General features: G+C 48.2%; 2 protein-coding genes and 1 long non-coding RNA gene across 10 annotated transcripts in view; 1 reads left to right on the top strand and 2 right to left on the bottom strand.

Annotated features, from left to right (window-relative positions):
• The window catches only part of MICU1 (mitochondrial calcium uptake 1), an 88,869-nt gene extending 74,834 nt beyond the window's left edge, over positions 1-14,035 (bottom strand). For 3 of the 8 annotated variants that reach the window (XM_039706690.1, XM_039706697.1, XM_039706696.1), the window contains exons 1-3: positions 13,962-14,035; positions 12,650-12,728; positions 2,869-3,030 (exon numbers count right to left, since the gene is read on the bottom strand). In XM_039706690.1, coding sequence (XP_039562624.1) covers positions 2,869-3,029 — 161 coding nt within the window. In that variant the 5' untranslated portion in view covers position 3,030; positions 12,650-12,728; positions 13,962-14,035. Of the gene's footprint in view, positions 1-2,868; positions 3,031-12,649; positions 12,729-13,580; positions 13,695-13,767; positions 13,820-13,961 lie in introns of those variants that run through there. The other 5 variants (XM_039706695.1, XM_039706692.1, XM_039706691.1 and 2 more) reach the window with 5 other exon arrangements.
• A 2,538-nt stretch (positions 14,036-16,573) lies between these two features.
• LOC120501052 lies at positions 16,574-18,687 on the bottom strand. Its single transcript, XR_005627219.1, has 3 exons — positions 18,570-18,687; positions 18,036-18,440; positions 16,574-16,831 (listed from the first exon to the last, which is right to left on the bottom strand). It is a non-coding gene; the product is annotated as an uncharacterized LOC120501052 (long non-coding RNA).
• Positions 18,688-19,012: 325 nt separating this feature from the next.
• The window catches only part of MCU (mitochondrial calcium uniporter), a gene marked incomplete at its 5' end in the record, with an annotated part of 81,151 nt that continues 77,739 nt past the window's right edge, over positions 19,013-22,424 (top strand). The window contains one exon of the mRNA XM_039706704.1: positions 19,013-19,135. Coding sequence (XP_039562638.1) covers positions 19,013-19,135 — 123 coding nt within the window. The remainder of the gene's footprint in view (positions 19,136-22,424) is intronic.

The raw sequence follows: 22,424 nt of genomic DNA, 5'->3' as shown, positions 1-22,424 counted from the left end.
TTAGAGTAGCCAATGACTGCACCAAGATTAATTTCAATTAATTCAGTTCATTATGCCAATGCCCAGATACTTAATTACTTCTCTTGCCAGCTGGAAATCCTCAGAGTTTAAGTTATTGCTGAGAAAGGGTAAACTTCATTAGTCTTCTAAGCTCAGCTATTTGCACTGCTCAAGTACTCCTTGCCACAGGAAAACTGAGCAGCATGAGCTACTCCTGTTGTACAATAATTTAAAGGAAATACCTTCCCCAAAAGCAGGCAGCAGGACTTCCCAGAGGGCAGGGAAGGCAACAAGACCAACACTTACCTGCCATGGACCAAAGAAAGATCCCACCAACCCACTTCCCATCTTAGGAAGACACAATTAAGTCCAGCTTGCATCATACAAGCATAGGATTTTTCCGTATCTATCTTTGCACTCCTTGATTTCTTCTCTTTGTGTGAGCTTCCTTAGCCCAGCACTGCCTTCTGCTGCTGCTCAGAGCACACCCTACACCTGAAATACACTGGTTTCAGACTGCACCTGAGCATTCCTGTCTTTCTTCACACCACCATCATCATCTTCTACTTATCTAGCCCAAGAAACTTAAAATTGCCAACTTCTTCTTGATCTGGCCTGTTACATCTTCAATGCTTTAACTGTAAAGATATATTTACATATTTATCTCTTAGAACTAATTAATTATACTTACTGCTACTTCCTGTACTAACTCAGGACACACCTGCCTGAGTAACTCAGGATGTCATGACAAACATTCTATGTTCACCTACTCTCATACACTTAAACTCTACTGATCACCTAATATCCATTGTCAGAAAGACAAAGGAAACTTAAATTTCATCCCTTATTTCTTTAAACAAGGCTAAAATGCCCTCTTGAAAGTCCATTTGAAACTTCCACAGATGTCAGTATGAAAAACTTTCTACATCAAACATATCAGTTTTGTTCCTTGTTTTATTCAGCAGCTTTATGCCAAGTAATTAAATTAATACTGTAAGCTTGGGTGCACTTTTATTTTACAGTTGCTGACATTGAGGATTTATTTTATGGTTCAGATAGGAAAGGAATACTTGAAAGTCTGTACAATTCTATTTAGTGCTTTATAAATTTATAAAAGATGAAGGAGACAGAGCAAGGAAAGGCAAAACAAGTAATAACAGCAAGTCAGCTTCTCCAGATTGATGAGAGCTGAGTCTCACTGACTGATTTCTATCAGTGCTCTCAGCTGAGGAAGGTGCCCAAGGGCCTCCAAGGAACAGCAAAGTAATCCAGGAGCCAAAAATCTCTCCCTGACCCAGCACTCCACATAGCACAAGCACCATCCTCCTGATAAAAGCAACACCAACACTCGAAAATTCAGCTGGTTTTAAAAGCAGAGGAACCTGCCACAGAAGGGAGATATTAACTCCATGTCTCTGGGACAGCTTTACATAGGACATGATGTCCTACTGACTTTGTGATCATGTTGGGGATAAGGTCTGAAGTGGAAAAACCCCACTCTCTTCCCTGCTGGAAAAGGGGAGTTATCCTGGCCATTCCCTCGGAGGCACTGACTGCATCAGTGCAGATCATTACCAAAATGCAGCACAAAATGACACTGTGCTGGATCACAGTGTTCTTCCTCCACTGAGCAGCTCCTCTTAGCAGAGAGCCAGCTTTGACAGCTCTAAGGAACAGCCAGAACAATTCCCATCACCTTTCTCCCACTGCATTAAAACTAAAGCCTTCTAGCCACAGGTGAGCAGAAAGCCAGCAACAAATCACTGGAGTATCAGAATGAAAAGAACATAAGCTTTCAGCAAATACTTTATTTTTAGAGTCTAATTGCAGTCATGTGCTCGAGTGACACTGCTGGTGCCACACTGCTCACTCCATGGAAAAGAAGGGAGTCCCTGTTTACTGCAGACATGGCACAGCCCCAGTGTTCAGTGAGAGTCACCTAAGGAAAGCCCAAACATCCCCTTTCACCTCAGTTACAAGAAAGAGCTTTGAGCCTCAGAACCCATGAGGTGTCCTAAGGCTCTGACTGTGAAAATGCACATAAATCCTGTATGCTGCTACCTTCCCATCCAAACTGTCCACTTCTGCTCCTCTGCTGCATTTTATACATCAAGCAGCAAGCAGACCACACCAAAAAAAAAAAAAAAAAAAAGGGGAGCAAACCCTGCCCAGATGTGCTGTTTCAATCACAAGCTGTGAAAGTGAAGATTTCTCTCTTCACACTACCACAAACCACCAGGCAGGGAGGAAACGAGGCAGGAAACCACATCAAAGAACCCAGTGAGACAACGCCTCACCCCGAGCTCTGCTGCACCCCCGAGCACTGCCAGCAGCAAAGCAGCTCCTCAGGGAATCACCCACAGCCATTCACAGAATCACTGGGATGGGTTGGAAGAGACCTCCAAGATCATCGAGTCCAACCCAGCCCCAACAGCTCAACTAAACCCTGGCACCCAGTGCCACATCCAGTCTGTTTTAAACACATCCAGGGATGGTGACTGCACCCTTCCCTGGGCAGCCATTCCAGAACTTTATCAGCCTTTCTGTAAAAAACTTTTTCCTAATATCCAATCAATATTTCCCTTGGCACAGCTTGAGGCTGTGTCTCCTGGTTCTGTCAGTGCTGCCTGGAGAAGAGCCCAGCCCCACCTGAGCACAGGCACCTTTCAGGAGCTGTACAGAGTGATAAGGTCACCCCTGAGTCTCCTTTTCTCCAGGCTGAGCACCCCCAGCCCCCTCAGGGGTTCCTCTCAGGGTTTGTGCTCCCAGCCCTTCACCGACCTTCCTTCCACGCAGCAGCGCAGGACAAGCAGGAGCGCCGCAGGTACTTACCAGGAGCAGGAAAGAACTTAGAAATCCATGTATTACCTCTGCCAAAGGAATCTGGCACTCGCTGTGGCTGCAGAGGCGCCGAGGAAAGCCGCCACCAGGAGCCTAGGCCGGGGCCCGGGGCGCGGGGCTGTCCCGTGGTGTCGCCGCGCCACCGCCGCCAGCCCCGCGGCCGCGGGCAGGAAGCGCAGCCGGAGCATCCTGCGGGCGAGAGCGATGCTTTAGCAAAACAACGGAGCTTCCAGGGCTGCCTGGCCTAGAGCAGGCACGGCTTCACACGATAACTCACGGGGGTTTATTACCTGTTCTGAAAGGGGCACATAATCTGCCTAATGAACAGGTTAAGTACCTGCGAGAACACTCACATGTATTGGCACACACCTGGCTGTCACATCCAACTGCTTATCAGCATTATTCCAATTCCTCAGCCTTTCCCCAAAACCCTCAGCAAGAGGGAATCTCACCTTGACTGTGGGCTCCACATTCCACATCCCTGCAAATGTTCAAGGCCAGGCTGGATAAGTCCTGGAGCAAGCTGCTTTAGGGAATGTGTCCCTGCCCTGTAACAGGATGATCTGAAAGGCCCCCAAGCCAAACCATTCCATGAAATATCTGCAGCCCATCTCTCAATTTCCTAGGCATGGAAGATGGCAGGCAGACCTGATAAACAACTAGAGCAGGTAAGAGGCATTTGGCTCTTACCCAAACCATTCCATAATTCCATGAAATATTTTCAGCCCATCTCTCAGTTTCCTAGGCATGGAAGATGGCAGGCAGACCTGATAAGCAACTACAGCAGGTAAGAGGCATTTGGCCAGAAGGAAAGTCACAGCTGGATTTTAAAAGGCAAATTTAGCCAAATAACAAGAAAACCTATCAAACAAAACCCAACCCAGGCATTTAAATTTTCCTAAGAAAACCCTACTGTTCTTAAATCCCTTTATTTTTAGCTAGCCTGGAGCAAACATTTATATGCAACTGTAAGTACAGGACAAATTTCAAAGTGTCAAAACTTATAAAATACAACCCATACCCCATTACATGTCCGACAGAACAGAGACAAATGGGAAAGCAGAGCTACAAATCTAAACATAATTACAACAGAGGAAAAGGAACCACAGAAACAGCACCTCATCACACACCAGCTGCAGGAGGCAAAGCAATTCTGGTGGCTCACAGCATTGAAGGCAAAGGGTAAATGCTGCCTTGGAAAAGAAAATCTGCTGTGTGTTCTTGTGAAATAAAGGTTTCATTTCTGAGGCAAATGCAATCTTTTCATTCACAAGGTCAGACTTAAAATTGGGAACAGAATGGTAAAGGAATTCCCAAAAAAAAAACCTCAGAGCAGAGGAGCAGCAGCCTAATTTTTCCTTTTATTCCCCATTCTACTCATATATTCCCGGGCAGTGAATAACCACAGAACACAAAAATAAAGCCACAACTGTTGTTTTCTATTTGCTTCTGCAACACAGGATACCACCACACCATTCTGCTAAACCATTCCCTTCCAAAAATGAGGATCCTGGGGCTGTCTGCGCAAACACCTCTGAGGTGTGTGGTGTGTTAGGCCATTCCCACTGCAGAGCTGGACAGACCAGTGCCACTTGCTGCAGGTCAGGATTCCACAGTGGAGGGATGCACAGTTTGGGATGGGAGCAGATGAGGAGGGAGAGAAGACACATCCAACATTCAGCAGATAATTCTGAGGGCTGGAGCTCAGTATCTTTTAAGGCAAGGGGTGGTGGAAAAGGCCCTGAAGACTTCATGGCACAGTAAAAAAAGCAATGAAAAATCATTAACAAATCCCTTAACAGTGGGTTTTTCCTATCAGATTAAGACTTTTGCCCAGTCCTGGGACAAGAGAGGTGCACAAGAGATGGGGGAGGTGGCAAAGCCACTGGCTGCCCATCCATCCCCACCCTGGTTTATGGGCAAACACCACAAATTTCAGGGCTCACAGTGAATCCATCCAAACAGCATCCCTGTGATATTCATCTGTGCTCCTATTAAAATGAGCATTATGGCTTTGTTTATTCCCTTTCAAATAAACAGGTTTAAAATTCAAATGTTAATAGAATGCAGCCAGCTAACAGCACTGATCCTCCAATCCTCTCCAGCTCTGAACAACGAGATCGTTATGAAAAACAACTCTGATTTCAAATTTAAAATTATTTCCACTCTACACAAACCTGATGTTCCCATTTCGTCTCCAGGGATGAATTTCTGTTCCATATGCAGAGGAAAATCTGCATGTGTTCCTTTCCCCAAGGAGCTATCCCTGCCCTTTCTAGGGTTCCCCATCCCAATTACAGCTTTATATTCCTAACATGTATTGGATAAGGGAAGTATTGCCAGTATCACTTAACCAACCAAAATGAAAATTAAGCCCCACAGCATTCACTTGGGAGCTTGAAGAGATTTTTTTATAACATTTCTGATGATTGGCTTTAGTACTGCATAAATGTTTACTCTGCCTGAGCCTTAAGAAACACTAAATAATCTGCTTTGTCCAAGCAATCTCCATCCTTGATTCTGCTGGGATGTTTACCCAGTGTTCACTTGGTAGCAACTGCCTGAGAAATCTGAAAGCAGCCATTTCTCACAATTGCCCCAAAATAAAGAGCATCCTTATGTCACAGCAATTAAAAAAATACCTTTGGAAGCTGAATTTTCCATCTGCAATTTCTACAGTCTCTCACAATTTTCTTTTTTTAAATCAGAAGTGCCATGGTATTTGGTATATTTGTTTAAAAACTCCAGGCACTGAAGTCAAAATCACTTGAGAAAGCTGATGCTCACTTTCTGAAAGACTAAAAATAAGCATCTTGCCCTGTGCAGCAACAAAAAACTCAATACCACAGTTTGAGTAGGGCAAGGAATGAAACTGAGATCCAGTATAAAACTCCCACTAACTGATGTGATTACAGCTTACAATAAGAAGCAATCCCAATTCCTGAATGATTTACTATAATAAAATATTATTTTTATAGGATACAACAAAGCAGCCCAGAGGGGAAAAAAAAACACCAACAAACACTTAGATTTTATGTTTGCTTATTTTCATTATTTTGGAGTGATCATGATGTTCTAGCACTACAGCTACAAGGAAATCTGTAGACTGTATTTATGTTTCCAAGAGATAAGCCAAGCTTACCTTAAATTCTTGCTCAGAACAGCTCTGTAGTTACTTCCAGAGGTTGAATCAATATCCTTGGGCAAATGAAACAGTTGGGGCTTTTTTTCCAGAACAGAATGATCCATCTACTTTTATTTATGCTACAATTCATAGGTAGATTTTTCAAAGAAGAAGAGTCAACAGAGAGACTCAAACCCACTAGGAAAACACCACTTCCAACCCAGAACAGGCTCCATTCAAACTGAGACCATCCAGGTCAGGGGAAAAGAAGAAATGCAACATTATTTCAACAGTTGCATCAGTTCTGGCTAGATGTGGGTATTTGATTTCCCCAAACAATGACCCTCTGTCTCCCAGTCTGCTCTCCAAGGAAATTGAGACAAGCTGGCCTTTCCAAGCCCTAGATTTTTCCAGTGCAGAAAAGAATTGGAAGATCCCAACTCTTGCATCCTTTTTCTGATAGCAAAAGGAGAGAACAAAAAGACTTGTTCCTGTTTTTCCAGCCCCTAATTAGCTCATGATTCCAAGACTGAAAGCACTAAGCAGCTCAGCCTGAGGAAAAGCGACTTCCCACACTTGGTACCTCCCAGCACTGAACTTTCTGCAGACCTTTTGGGGATCCAGAGCAGATAAAACACTCCAAGCAGCATTTTGATGTCAAAGCTGGCCTTGGCAGCACAAGCATGTGAGAAGGAGAACAGTAATTCAATAAGCCAATGGGTATTTAATTTTTCATCACAGAAGGGGTCACAGGCACTTATTTGAACAATTTTACTGGGACATGGTAAGCCCATGAATTAGTGTAGAATGTAAATTTAAATATACTGCTATGCAGGAAGATCTTCTGGGGAAAAAAATGTATTTAAGAGGCACTATTTAGGCATAAAAACTCCTGCAGAGACTGGCTGAGATGGAGTCACTAAGAACTCAAAGAGCTTTCTGGAGCTGTGTGTTTATTAAAAAGCCAAGTTTGACGTTGCCAGAGCACATCAAGACATCCTGACCCAACAGATGCTGCAGGAAAATTCCTCACCTCTTCAAATCTCAGCCCCTGACTGTCAATTATCCCTCAGCCCTGCTCAGTGAAGCCAGAACCAACAGCAGAAAAGTGAGGGGAACAGCTCCCAGCTCTCCTGTCTCCATCTTCTTGAGAGGATTGGGAAGAGGGTAAAGAAGAATTAAAATGGGGGGAAAAGCACAACAAATCCAATGGAAAGGAAAAGTCAATGAGCAAGGGAAAGGGTGAAGCAATCAGGAGAGACATTTCACCATTGACACTGAGATTCATAAACCAGGGGGAAAGAAAACCTCACAGCTTCAACCTTCCACCACAATCAGTTATGACTTCTCCTTCCCAGAGCAGCTGGGGCTGCCCCTGGATCCCTGGCAGTGCCCAAGGCCAGGCTGGACAGGGCTTGGAGCAGCCTGGGACAGTGAAAGGTGCCTCTGCCCATGGCACTGGATGGGCTTTAAGGTCCTTTGCAAGGGGAACCATTCTGTTATTCCATGAAATTTGTGTAAGAATAACTCCTGAAAGGGTGCCAGGAGGTGCATTCCAGCTAAAGAAACACCTGGATCCCCTCCTTCCCCCATTTCCAAGACAGACCCAAAAACTCCTCCTCTTTTCCCTTCCAAATTTTCAGCTTGCTGAGCACAATTTTGAGAGAAAGGATTTCACACCTTACTGAAGTTATTAGCCTACCAAGACACATAAATCAGTTTTGGGAAAATGAAATCTAGCAGCAAAGGTAATTTGTCCTCAGGTAGGAGATTGGGGCAATATTTGATCCCATTAATTTTTCTGGAAAGGAACCACATTTGTTTCAGAGCACGATTCAAATGGATGTAGAGTCTACCAAGAATCAATCAATGCAGAAATCTAAGTCATGGCCCAGCAATTTCTTTTTAACTGTTATTGCAGTGAAGTTTCACCTCTTCCTAAAATCCTCAGGCCTGGAAATGACCAATCCCCAACTCCACAGTTCTGTAACTACACCCAGCCGTGGCTCAGGGATGATCAGTGACATCCCTCCCCTCATGAGCTGCTTTATTCTGCCAAATAATTGCACTGATTTTCAGGGATAAGGATAGAAGATGATGCATTGCAAACACAAAAGCTTTTAGATTTAGCTTTAATAAAGCATTTTTAGAAATTGCAGCTGGATTATTTATAAGGATATAGGGCAGTATCTGACTAGGGCTTCCCTTGAAAGGGAGACAGGAGTGTTTACATGTTGGGGGAGGACTTTGGTGCCACTAAACTGGCAGAAGAAACTTTGCAAACTCAACAGCAACCCCAAATTTCACCTGCAAGCTGAGCTTCCAGAGGATCTGAGAGTAGATGGATGCAGCCACCATGCAGCACAGCTTTGGAGACACAAATGAAAAATGAGTGTACCCAAACACAGTAAACTGGGCCCATCTGTTGCAGCAGCACTGAAAATAGCACCCCCAGCAAGGCTGCACTATTTCCTTGTTACTTCAGACTGTCAGACTCCAGCAATGCACTGTAGGTTTCTAGGAGGCAGCTATAAACTTGCACAGGAAAAAATGCCAAATGTTGCTTTTTCCTGGTTCAAGCTTCCCTTCCCTTCCTCCACTCAAAATGCAGCACATTCCTTGAGCTTTTCTACCTAGAAAGCATTACAGTAAAGTCCAGCCATGAAAAGCTCCCTAAAAACATCTCAGAGATGTCAGAGGTAATTTAGAAGAGCTGTAAAAACAAAAAACAACTGAAAAACTTCTCACCCCTTATTGAGGATAACAATCCTGCTTCACAAGCTATTTCTACCCTACTCAGTAGTGTGAAATTTTCTTTTTCCAGTTGCTGTTCTCAAATAATCAGGCTGCCTTTGCAAACCAGCCACATCAGCAGGGGCACCAGAGCACAGGTATTTCCACACTGATTTGAGGAGCAAAGGATCATCAAAGAACTGTTGGCAGAGGGGTAGAAAACATAACATGTCTGCCTTCTCCTATAAAAAGTTACAGCCAGCAGGAATGCATCTGCTTAATGGCCTGACTCATTTAACTTGCCTTGCACAATCTGTGCCCACAGGGCATGATTTCCCTGAGAATTCCTAACTTTTCCACGGAATGGAGAGACTCTCCTTGAGGCTCCATCCAACAGTCATCCACCTGCATGCACCTCACAAGAAACAAAAAGTATCTCAGAGGAGTCACATTCAAGAAATGTTTATGGCTCATTGGGCTCCAAGAAAACCAGTGGTAACTCCTAATGAATAAGCAAAAAAATTAATTCTGAAAAAGAAAAATTTAGAACAAAGCAAAAGCCTCGCTAGGCTGACAAGGTGGCAGTTTGGCAGGTTTGAGTTACCTGCAGATACAATTCCAGCTCCAGAAAGATACAAAGGTTTTTTGAAGGGTGACAGACAGAGGATTGTCTCAGAATTTGATATGGTGAAGTCTGAACTCCTCTCTGACAAGGAGGAAAAAAGATTTGTGAACCCCCCAGGAACCTGAGCATCACAACGTGGTAATTTCTCCCTGGCTGAAGTTGCCTTTTAAACAGAATCATCACCTACAGCCATGTCCTCCTTAAGAAAATGCTTCTTCCTGGCCAAAGAGTTATGCTTTGGTGCCTTTCTTTTCCATACAAAGAAATTTTACATTAAAAACTTACTGAAACAAACAAAAAAATTCACAGCACCTGTGTTTCATCTACCAGATGGAGATAATTTGGGAAATCAGGAGAAGAGTACAGCATTGCTTTCCCTCCAGAAAGGAAAAGCAGGTCTGAATCACTGCAGCTGCTTTTCCACCAACACACTGCTGGATTAACTTGAACTTCAGAGAGGAGAAAGGAAGATGGATAAGCCAGGCTAGTGCCTTGTGCTTTTAGAACACAGCCTGAGTATCAACAGGAAAAAGCCAGCAGCAAACACTTGGCTCCATCCAAGGTGGGCAGGCAGGCAGCACACCTTAGGTACCTGTCTGCACAGCTGGGATTTGTGTGACAAAAACCCCACTGCTCTTCTAGCTCCTGAGACAAAAAAGCCAGAGGTGAGAAGCTGCCTCAAACAAAAGAAAACACAGAGATTCTAGTGGTGGTACAGAGCACAGCTGGTCCATACAGACACTGGGGCTGGTGTGTGCCAGCACAGCAGCTTTGTCTGCATCACAGGCAGGCCAAGAATTCTGGAGCCACACAGATTCCCAGGGCTCATGTTTCAAACACAGGTCAGCTGCAACTCTTCTTGTCTCAAACCATGACCTTCTTTCTTGTTGTCTACATGAGGATCTCAGATTCCATGTCACAGAGCTAAAGTAAGAGAAACAACTAGGAATTTCAGCTTGAAAGACCTTGGAGACCCAGAAAAAAATCCCCAACTCAAACCTGTGCTAGCCTCAGAGCAAAACTCCCACTTACAACATCAGTGCTTTGGTTCTTCCAACCTTGTCCTGCCCCACAGCCACAGACAAGGAGCTCTTTGCATGGTGGGGCTACAATTAAAAGCTGCTCTCAAGAGAGGTTAAATGCAGAATGCACAGAAGCAAACTCCACAGCAAGTTTCTCTGGGGAAAAACAAGTCACTGTACTCAGAGACAGGGCAGGAGACAAGCAGAACCCAGAATTTACTACCCAAGGACTTTTCAGGTAAGTCCACAGAAACCACAGTAAAACAATTCATGATCCAACAGTCTGTTTTTGCTCTTTTAAAGTATCTTAAATCTAAAAGTAAGAGGTGAGGCTGCCACAGGCTTTGGATGGTGTGTGCTTAGGGAGACAAAGTGCCTCAGGCTCTCCTCACTTTCTGCTATGAGTCTGTGTATTTTTTACTTGAAGTGTCAAATGCATCACCCTAAAGATAAATATTAATCCTCAGCCTTTCAGTACCAACAAAAGAGCTGCAGAATGATTTTGGACAAGGACATAGAGCAAAAGCACAAGGGGGAATGGCTTCCCAGTGCCAGAGGGCAGGGCTGGATGGGATATTGGGAAGGAATTGTTCCCTGGCAGGGTGGGCAGGCCCTGGCACAGGGTGCCCAGAGCAGCTGGGGCTGCCCCTGGATCCCTGGCAGTGCCCAAGGCCAGGCTGGATGGGACTGGAACAGCCTGGGACAGTGGAAGGTGTCCCTGCCCATGGCAGGGATGGCACTGGATGATTGTTAACAGCCTTTCCATGATTCTGTGTTTAAGAGGAAGCCACACCATTTGCACCACACTCTTCTTAGAACAATTCAGTTCAAAAAAGAAAGGCAATGTTCATCTCAAAGGTGTACAACACCCAAAAGCCCTGAGTAACTGTTTCCTGCTAAATCATCCCAAACAACATCATCCCACCTGAAGTTACATCTACACCAAGACACTTGTTCACTGGCATCCCTTCAATGTCCCAACAGGAAATCACAGCACCTGGAATTAATATAATTAAGGTCATTTTTATTGTGGTACCCCAGCATTCTCAGCCCCTCTGCACTGAGCTAAAATATTGGGCCCCAATATGTCAACTGGGAACTTGGGAAGAAAAAACCAACTATTTCCATATCCCAGCTCACTTCTGGAAATGTTACTGCAGCAACTGGAACAGCATGAAACAATGTGGTTTTATAACAAACTTAATATGAATGCTACAGAACTTATTTTGCTCAAGAAAATAAAAATGGTTATTGCCACATTCCAGATCTAAACAAGCTGATGGCTCCCTCAACTATCACCTGAAAAAAGTAACACTTCTGAGCTGCTGCTTCAAATGATCTGCAGGTCTTGCAGCCTGAGGACAACGGGATCATCTCTTCTCAAACTCTGCCATGAGCTTAGCCAGGAACCTGCAGGGAGAAGTGACACAGCCACCACCAGTGACACACAGGGCACTCCAGAGGGTCCCCGGCAGGCAGACAGTAATGATGGAACCAAGGCACATCATTCTTTTTCCTTCAGGGCATGGCACTTCAGCTTCCTTGGTTCAGGAAGCATTAGGGAATACCACAAACGTTGCTGCAGAAAATGGGTCATTGGGAGAGCAAGCCACTTCCACAAGGAAAAAAAGAGGGCTGAGCTAATGCATGAGCTTCAGATTCACTGTAAACACCTTGCACCATCCCAGGCTGCTCCAAGCCCCATCCAGCCTGGCCTTGGGCACTGCCAGGGATCCAGGAGCAGCCCCAGCTGCTCTGGGCACCCTGTGCCAGGGCCTGCCCTCCCTGCCAGGGAACAATTCCTTCCCAATATCCCATCCATCCCTGCCCTCTGGCAGTGGGAAGCCATTAAATGGTCTGTTGTTCCACATGGACAAACACATAGTTTAACTATCTTTTATTAGCTCTAGTTATATTTTTGTTGGTGCTTTTTCTATACCTCTCAATGTTCAAACACATTTTTAGTTACCACTTCAGTGTTTTTTTGGTGTTAAGAGTTTTTTTACATTTTATGAAAGTGGTGGAACAGCTGAGGTTGGCTTGACAGAAAGCTCCAGGCAGACAAACTTCTTCCAGGGCTCAGTGTGCCCAAGCACTTGAACCAGGAAAGTCAGCACAGCTCTGTACACTGGAAAAAAAAGGCAACTCATACTCCTACAGCTTTGAGAAAAGCCCTAAGAGAACGCTCCAGGACAAGAATAATTCTACACAAGGAATATTATACAGCCAAATGCTGAATTCACCAGTTAAAGCACCTGAGAGCAGGGAGTTGCACAGCCCAGCACTCAGCAACACCATCCTCACCTGCAGTGTATTTGCTCCCAGTTTGCAGGTCAAGAGGTCACAGGGAACACAGGGAAGTATTTCTCAGCTGGGGCCTGTTCTAAAAATGAGAAAGAAACATAATAAATATCACAACTTCATGCTGCACCCAATTGCCCTCCTGGCAGTCATGCCCTGCAGTGCCCACACGTATCGACCTCAGGAAATGCATCTCACACTGAGCCAAAAAAAGCCAGGAGGAGGAAAATGGTCAACAGCTGAATAAAGGAATTAAAGATAAGCCAGGCTTTTAACTCCAGCCCGAGCTGGCAATGAGGATTCTGAAGGAGAAACCTGCAAAATTCCTGCCTGATTTGACCTTCCCACCCCCCTAGACCCCAGTAAACACAGTCACATTTACCATCCTTCCCAAGCAGCTCATTAAACTACCGGCAAGTACAGAACACATAAATCACGTTGTGATGAACATCAGCCATTTCTGCGCTCTGAGCAGCACATTAACTCAAATTCGCCCTAAAGGTTTTCCGACACAAACTGCACATCAAACACAGCCGGGGGCGTTCAGCGGAGTTAAAGCTTTAAAGAACCGCAATCAGGACGAAGTGGTTTGAGTGAGCTGTGACACACGGCGGTAACTCGCACAGCCCGGGCAGCGCTGCCAGAGCACGGACCCAAAGCCAGAGCCCTCCCTGCAGGGCCCCTCCGTGCCCCGGGCCATTTCCCGGGGGGAGGCACGGTGTCACTGCGGGACGCGGCGATGGAGCGGCCAGAAGAGCACGGCACCCCGAGCCCGTGTGTTTTCCCTGGCTCTGTCTCAGCCCCGGCACCCAGGGCCCCTCACTCCGGGGCCTTGGAGTCCCTCACTCCGGGAGGCAGCACCCTGCTATTCCCAGCTCCTGCGACACCCCATAGCCCGGGAACCCCCGCCCAGCCCCCGGGACTCCCCTCACACCTCTGGCCTCAGCACACCCCATGTTCCGGGGCCTTCAACTTCCCCGTGCCTTGGGAACGCCCCCGCCCGGTTCCGGGCTCTGGCATCCACCCAGCCCGGGCTCCCATCAACCCCAAGGCCCGGAACAGCGCAGCCCCGGGACCGTGGGCTCCCCAGACCCTCTCCGGCCATTCAGGACCCCGCTCACCTCAGCCCCGCTGCCGCCGCCGCCCCGCCCGCCGCGCGCGCGCTTCCGGGGACGGGGCACGGGGGCGTGGTCTGTGGGGGTGTGGGCGTGGTCTGTAGTATGTGGGCGTGGTCTGACGGTTGAGGCCCGGAACAGCGCAGCCCCGGGACCGTGGGCTCCCCAGCCCCTCTCCGGCCCCTCAGGACCCCGCTCACCTCAGCCCCGCCGCCGCCGCCCCGCCCGCCGCGCGCGCGCTTCCGGGGACGGGGCACGGGGGCGTGGTCTGTCAGTTATGGGCGTGGTCTGACGGTTCTGGGCGTGGCCTCGGCGCCGGCCGGGCGCCGTGAGGGGCGCGGGGGTCGCTGCGGCTTTTGGGGGGGTCCGTGCGTGTGTAGGGTTCAGAAACCTCTTTGTGTAGGTCACGAGAGGCTTTTGTGCGGCGTGTGGTGAGTGTTCCTGCGGGTCCTGTGGGTAGGGGCTGAGGGCATTGGGTATAGGGCCTGAAGGAGAGTGTGTGGGGCCTCAGGGGCTTAGACATGCTTGAAGGCCTGTATATAGGGTCTCAGAGGTCCATATATATCTATATATATATATATGTGTGTATGTATGTATGTGTATATATGTATATGAATATATATGTATATATATGTGTGTATACATATATATGTGTATATATATATACATATATATGGGTTCTGTGAGGTCTGTATATAAGGTCTGAGGGTCCCACCTATCTATAGGTAGATAGATAGTCTGAAAGTTCTGTATATAGTATATAGGGTCTCAGAGGCCCAGATACACAGATGGAGGCTCTGTGTATAGGTTCTGACGGGCCCATATATATATTTATAGGTTCTGAGAGGTTTGTTTATAGTGTCTCAGGGGCCCAGATAGACAGGTAGACAGAGGCTCTGAAAGGCCTGTAGATAGGATCTGAGGAACCTATATACATGTATCTATATTTACATATATTCTGAAAGGTCTGTATGTAGAGTCTCAGGGGCCTATCTATAGGGTATCTATATATATATATATTTTTTAATATGTTCTGAAAGGTCTGTGTGTAGAGTCTCAGGGGCCTATCTATAGGGTATCTATATATATATATATTTTTTAATATGTTCTGAAAGGTCTGTGTGTAGAGTCTCAGGGGCCTATCTATAGGGTATCTATATATATATATATTTTTTAATATGTTCTGAAAGGTCTGTGTGTAGAGTCTCAGGGGCCTATCTATAGGGTATCTATATATATATATATTTTTTAATATGTTCTGAAAGGTCTGTGTGTAGAGTCTCAGGGGCCTATCTATAGGGTATCTATATATATATATATTTTTTAATATGTTCTGAAAGGTCTGTGTGTAGAGTCTCAGGGGCCTATCTATGGGGTGTATGTATATATATATATATATATGCTCTGAAAGGTCTGTCTATAGGGTCTCAGGGGCCCATACCTGTAGGTCCTTCAAGGCCTGTATACAGTGTACAAGGAGCATATTTATAGGTCCTGCATGACCTGTCCGTAGGGTCTGAGGGGCTTATGTGCAGGTCCTGAGAGGGTTGTATGCACTGTACAAGGGGTGTCTCTATAGGTCCTGGTTAGCAGGGCTGAAGGGTTTGTCTATAGGGCCTGAAAGACAGCTATATGGGGTCTCAGGGGCTTTTATGTGTCTGTATAATCATAGAATATTAAGGGGTTGGAAGGGATCTTAAAGATCATCTTGTTCTGCCATGGCAGGGACACCTTCCACTGTCCCAGGCTGCTCCCAGCCCTGTCCAGCCTGGCCTTGGGCACTGCCAGGGATCCAGGGGCAGCCACAGCTGCTCTGGGCACCCTGTGCCAGGCCTGCCCACCCTGCCAGGGAGGAATTCCTTCCTTCTCCGGGGTCATGGGGAGGTGTGGCAGCGGCTGTGGCCCTGCCCAGTGGGCCAGGAATGGGATGGCAGCAGGAAGGGAAAGTGAGAGAGGCACGCCTGGGTCATGTGCACCTCGGCATCCAGATGGAGGGAGGACTCGCTGCTGAGGAGGCTAATTTTAGCTATTTTAATTTTAGTGGCTTCCAGATGCCTCTTGGGCTGGCTCTCCTCAGGCTTTAATGTACCCCCCATTAAAAAACACGTTTTCCAGAGGCATAAATAGGCAGTGATTGCTCTTGAGGAATCCAGGAGGCTGCTGAATCCTGACACTGCCCTCCCACAGCGGGAACGCTGCGGGGAGTTTTAGGATGAACCTTTTGGTGAGGCTTAAAGGGATCCCAGAGGCTTAGAGGGGTCTGTGTGGCTGAGGTCTGGCCATCTCCAGATCCCAAAAAGGGGTGGGAGAAGCAGCCAGCAAACCCTGGCATGTTTGGGTAGCTCAGGTCTGAGCTGGGATGAGACAGGGATCGCCATCCTGCCCAGCCCAGGGGAATTTTCCCCTATTTTAGGAATTTATCCTGTTGCTCCATGAGAAGCTGGGCAGTGCTCAGCTTACAGAAGGTGGCCAACACCATTCCTTTATTGGCAAGTAGACTCTGCCCTCCCCCCCATCTCAGGGCTGTGCTGTTTTATCTGCAGTACCCTGGAAGCACCAACCTTTCTTCTAAATAAAAGGAGATAAAAAGCACTTGGACCTGGGATCCTCCTGAATTTCCTCCTCCACCCATGCCTAATGCACCTGCAGGATTTTGCATCAGTCTCCAGGTGCCTGATTCTGCTGTATCACAGCCCTGCACACCTGTAGGGGCAAAATTGGCTAATCCAAAATTTGAATAACACAGAGAAATGGATGAATCTGTAGACTAAAAGATCATTTAGCTTTTATTCTTCCTAGCTGCTTTATTTAATCCAAGCACTTTGGGGCATGGGCAGGTTTTCCAAAGTGGTGCCTTTGCCTATGGCTTATCCCACACTCATTTTCTCTTACATCAGTGCTTTATTTGCAGCAGGGAACAATCCATGCCTCTCTCAGCAGTGTCAGGATGGTTGATGAGGGTTTGAAGCTTAAGTTTTCCACTTTCCCACTGCAATAATATTAATTGCAAACTCTGGTGTGCTTTTCTCCAGCCATTCTTCTCAGGAGCAGCTTTCCAATATTCAGCCAGCTGTAATTATAAGCACCAGGAGAAAGCCTTGTTAAATACATTTTTTTTATTTAGGTTTTCCAAGAGTGGAAGATGCTTCTAGCAGGAGCTATTTGACATGAAATGACAAGGTTTCATTTTGGTGCCAATATCCTCACCCCTCTCTCTCCCTGCACCTTGGGGAGCCGTTCCCTGCTGGCTCGTTTAATTGCCTGGGGTATTGATCCCAGGGCTCACATTTAATTCCCATTTTTGTGCTTTGTAGTGAGTGCCCACACACTCAGCACGGGTTTGCTAATGAAGTTTTGGCCTTTCTGCTGCCCTCAGCCTTTGCTCAAGGCCCACCTTCCCCACCTCTGTCAAATATTCCCTGGAAATGTGTAAACTCTGCCAAAAAACTTCACTTTGGGTCATTCCCAGCTCCTCTTTAACGACAAATAAATATGTAAATACAGAGTATGAATGGCTGGAGGAGTAGGGAACAGGAGAGAGCTGGGGCAGGGTCTGCTTGCTGTGCCCATCCCTCTCCTCCCTTGGAGCTGATCCCTGGAGGGAACCCCACGAGGAGGAGAGCACAGGCTCATCCCAGAGGTGTCTGTGCTCCCCCAGACAAAAATAAGATGTGGGGTGGGCATTTCATGGGGAGAAGAGGTGGCTCTGCCCCCCAGGGGACCTTCCCCATCCTGGCCCTTCCTTCCTGCCCCTTTCCTGCCTTTCTCATCTTTCTTTTCCAGCTCGCCCAGGCTGCATCAAGCACATTTTTGCCGTTTTTAGGATTTTAATCCCACTGTGCTGGGATGCTGGGAGCTGTCCCAGGGAGAGGCTGATGTCGCAGAGAGGGAAACCCTGCCTGTGGCCCACGAGGTGACGCCTTTGCTGAGATGAGTGTGGGAACATCTTCCACTGTGGAGACATCACTGAGGGCTGTGCTACTCAAAATCCTTGTTCTGAAGCATTTTTCCTTTCACCATCAGTTTTCAACATGACAGGAGAGCAAAACACAACAAGCAGGGATCAGGCAAAGGCTCTCTCGGGTCTGAGCAATGAAGCTCAAGAGCAGCTGTTGCTGCAATTTTTCTCCTTGGCTTTCCAAGAAAATGCAAATAATCATTGAAATGCTAAATGTGGGAAGTTGGAAAGACAGTGGGTAAATCCTTCCAGAAGGACACAGATGAGGCTTGAACCTCTTTTCCCAACCAACAAACAGGAAGAAGGGAAAGCTCACCCTGCAGGAAAAATCCAGCCAGAAATGAGGATTGAGGTGGAGCATTCCTCAGGGACAAACTCCAAAATGACATTGCTTGGAGGAAAGCTTAGAACAACCCATCAGGACTTGTGCAAGGCAGCACTGGAGGGAGGTGGGGATGGAAAAAGGAGTGTTGTGATGGTGTGGGTGATGCTGAAGCACATCTGTGTCATCCCATAACTTGGTCGTGCTCCTCTCCGTATTTTTAGAAGCACAGAGGGATTCAGAAGGAGCTGCCATCAGTGTTGTAGTAACTCCCAGGCCAGGGGAAAAAGTCTTTTCTAAGTAATCCAGGCACACCATCTTTGAAGAGAAAGCTGAGCACAGATTGCTTATTTAGCCCGGGTGCTGCGAGGTCTGTGCTGGCAGCCCAAACCACCATGTCTGCAACACATATATATACATACATACATACATATATATATACACATATATACACACATACAGATATGTATGTACATGTATATATATATATGTATATCCAGATATTTTTTGACCACAAACGTTTCTTACCCTTCACTGAAACTGCTCTTGGGTGGGGTGCCAGTCTGACCCAGCGCCCCAAATCCCCGTGCCACCCCTATGCTGCATCCGTTGTGGTATCTTTGCTGCACCCCATCTTCCTGCAGCCTCTGCCTGGTGATCTCCACTTCCCGGGGAGCTCCCCTTCTCCCGGCACCCCCTCCCTAGTGCATCCCACTTCCCTGCACCCCTTTCCCAGTGTTCCCTTATCCCATCCCGGGCTGTTCCCGCTTAGGGGTCTCCCCGCTCCTAGCCCTGCCCATATTTGGCCACGCCCCTTTTGGCCACGCCCCGCGGCGCCCCCGCCAAGGAGTTTCCCTGCCCTCGGGCCCGCGCGTAGCCCCGCCCACCGGCCAATCGCCTCTCTGGGCCGCCCACCCGCTCAACGCCGATTGGCTGCGCCAGCCCCGGGGCCGGCCGGAGGAGCGCAGTGAACGGCGGGCAGAGCGCTGCCGCTCCTCCTCTGCGGCCGCCGCCCCGCCGCGCTCACCGCCGCCGCCGGCCGCTTCCCGGCGCTGGGCCGGCGCCGCCAACAGCAGCAGCAGCGACACCGGACGGTGAGTGAGGCGCCAGTCGTGTGCCCTTCAGAAGGCGGGCGCGGTGCCGGCGGGCGGCGCGGGGGCCCCGGCTTCGCGGCTGCTCCGCGGCGGTTTCGCGGCGGTTCCCGGCTCCGCCAGCTGCGCGGTTATTCTTAGCACCGTCAGCGGGTGAAACTTGAGCGCGGCGGCGGGCGGCGGCAGCGCGCTGGGGGCCGCCGGGAGGGGAGGGGGCGCGGGGGGCGCGGAGCCCCCGCCGGGAGCGGCACCGGCACCGAGCGAGCGGGCGGCCAGCGCCGCTTCTCCGGCTCTGCCTCTGCTCCCTTCTCCTGCCGCCCCCCTCAAGGTCAGCCGCGGGAGGGGCGCTCGGGGGGCTGCCCGCATGCCGGGGGCAAAGCTGGCCGGGCTCTGTTCGCTGCCTTTCCCCTGGCGGCTTTGCCAGGAAAAGAGGGGACTGGCAGCACACGGCTTTCCTGTGTGTCTCAGCGCGGAAAAAAAAACCTGTAAAGGCAGCAGGTTGCGCCTTGGAGCTCGAAAGATTTGCTAAAAATACCGGGAGGGTTTTTTTTCCCTATTTTTTTTCTTTTTAAACTAAGAGAACAGTGTGTAGCCGTGGGTTATCCTTCTGGCTTTTGCCACAGCGTGTTTTAGCGCTGCCTCTAAAGGAGCTTCTGTCGGAGGTGTGCACCTGTCGCTGCCTTGTTTTGCTCCGAACAAGTAAGCACGGGACTCCGGGAGCCGCCAGTCCGTGGATTCCCCGGGTAGGAGCGGGCTCTGAGCTCCGCTGGAGCAGCGGATCCGTCGCTGTGCTCCCTCGGGTGCTGTTTGAGGAGCTGCTTGTGCCGGGTACCGCCGGTTCCGCCGGCGCTGTCGGTGTGTTTTGGCAGCCAGGGGATGCCCCGGGTTCCGTCCGTATCGGGTGTCCCCATCCCGGCGGTCCCGCATTCCCAGAGCGCTCCTTCCCGCGCGTGAAGTGTGATTAACCCCTGCAGGGTTCATCCCGGCACCTGCTCAGGTGTGCAATGGCCTTTCCAGCGTCCGTAATTAATATTTGAGCTGTCTGCTTTCGCGGTGTGGCCCTGGGAAGCAATTTGTATTTATCTAAATTTAAATTGACCTTTGCGATTGATTTAACGGAGCCTCGGATTCGGGCTTGGTTTCACTCCTTGGGCTAAGTGGAGTAGTAAATGTGTGAGAAAATTATTTTAAAAATCATTTAAAAGCCGTGACTCTCCTGTGCTTGCCCAGGATACCGAGCAGACGTGACTGAGGTGTGGGCATGTTACAGTCCTGCTGTCAGAGCTGTCTCCTTCAGGAGCTTGGGGAAGGAGGAGGATTTTGCTCGTGTCCTGGGCACTGATGATTAGAAAGCCCTCCTGGCTTTAGTTGGGCTGAGCTGTTTGATTCTTGGCAGCCTGGCTGTGGTGTTGCAGTCATTGGTTTTTGGGGTTTTTTCAACAGGGAGGCTGTGCGCAGGTCGGTTGGGTTGAATCCCTGAGAACCAAGAGTGGGGATCCAGGATGCTGGCAGTTCCTTCTGGCAGCATCTGTGATGTGCGTGTTTATCCCCTCACAGCAGAGATGGGTTATCCTTTCCCTCACACTGCACTTGAGAAACTCTGTAGACCACTGAATTCTGGAATTAATGATCTGTGAGGAGAAATTTAAGGAACTGGAGCTCTTCATAATAAAGAGGAAATTGAAAGGAAGTGTTGCTGCAAAGGGGAAGCAGAAAACCAGACAAATCCTCGTCAGATGGGAGAAGGAATGGGCTCAGAGTGTGAGCAGAGGGGTTTGGTTAGGCGCTGGCAGACTTTGCTGACAATAAGAGCAGTGGAATGCTGAATTATTTCCAGGGAAGGGTGTTCAGTCTTTGTTATCAGAGGCGGTTAGGACAGGTTAGGCTCACATCAGTCATTTATGGCTGATGAGGAATTGATCCTGCTGTGATGGGCCTGGGATGTACAAACTTCCTGACACCATAGATTAAATTAGGAAAGACGTAGGAAGAGTTTGTATAATATGTGGGTAATTAATTGAGTGGTTACATCAGGTGTGTCTGTGCAGTGTTGTTTTTGGTACCATCAATTCTACTTGGGTATTTCTCAGGATGGCTGGTTTCTCATAGAGGTGATAAATTAAATGGGCTTTCTTTGAAACAGGGTGGAAATGCTAAATGGTCTTATGGATGAGTTCTTTCAAAAGCAATATAAATAATGCTGGAAGAAACTGCACCAGTAGACCAGATTACTGTGAGAGGGCAGAGCTGTAAAACAAACAAAAAAGCTCCTCCAGATGGGTGAAGTACGAAGGAGGAGATTCTGATAACACCAAATGGGAGAGAGGGCGAGGAGGGGAACAAACACTTGGATTATGAGGGAACAGTTGGGAGTACATCACTACTGGGGGACAGAGGGCTCGAGTGAAGCATTCACAGCTTGCTTGAGAGTTCTGAAACACGGGGGAGCTGGGAAAGCACAGTGGGCTCAGCATGGAGATGTTCCCACAGGAGCAATCCCGTAGGGAGAGCACCACCAGTCTGTCCCGAACAGGATCACAAGGGGTGAGAGGTGTGGGGAGGGGGATGCAAGGAACTTGAATGAGAAGTTTGTTCACTGATCTTGGAGTAGGGATAAGAAGAAGGAAGTTTTTACTGATATTTTTAGGTTTTCCCTCTGAGTGTGGTGTTGTTGTGCATTTCAGGATGGCTGGGCAGGGTGAGGAGGCCTGACCATGGAGCAAGTGGGGCTTGGGCCTCCACAGCGTTGGAAGAGTGTGACAGAGCTGAATAAATGAACTTGGAGCAGAAGTATCAGAGGCTGCATCTGTTTCCAGTCGCCCTGTTTGGCTACACACATGTGAGGGTGAAGGAAGCCAAGTTCCCAAATGTGTTTGGAGTGGTGTGATGTGTGGCAGGCCACACGCGCTGGTGGGCAGCTTGTCATAGCTATGAGGGGCCTGGAGAGAGGATTCAGGTGGGCTTTTCCTCAAAGGAAACTTCCTAAGGGAACAAGGGAAGGCCTTTCCTGTCTCCTGCTTGTCCCAGGTGCTGTGGAAGTTGAGGGGCAGCTTCCCAAGGGCTGAGGTGTAGTGGGGCTGGGAAGCAAGCCTGGAAAAGCTTCACAAGCTATAGATGGTTTTCAGTGATGTGGAGGTAGACAAAATACTTAAATGAAACACTCTGCTTTTGTGTGTTGAGCACCTAATCCTCGTGGCTTTGTTCCTGCAGAGATTAGAGTGTCCTGTTCCTGCATTTCCTGGTGTCTGTGGCCAGGGGTTGAGTTATGCTGGATTGGAATGTAATCAGCTGG

The sequence above is a fragment of the Passer montanus genome, unplaced genomic scaffold (genome assembly GCF_014805655.1).
Source record: "Passer montanus isolate IOZ18808 unplaced genomic scaffold, ASM1480565v1 scaffold196, whole genome shotgun sequence".
NCBI classification, from domain to species: Eukaryota; Metazoa; Chordata; class Aves; order Passeriformes; family Passeridae; genus Passer; species Passer montanus.
This window is presented reverse-complemented; position numbering and strand designations above follow the sequence as displayed.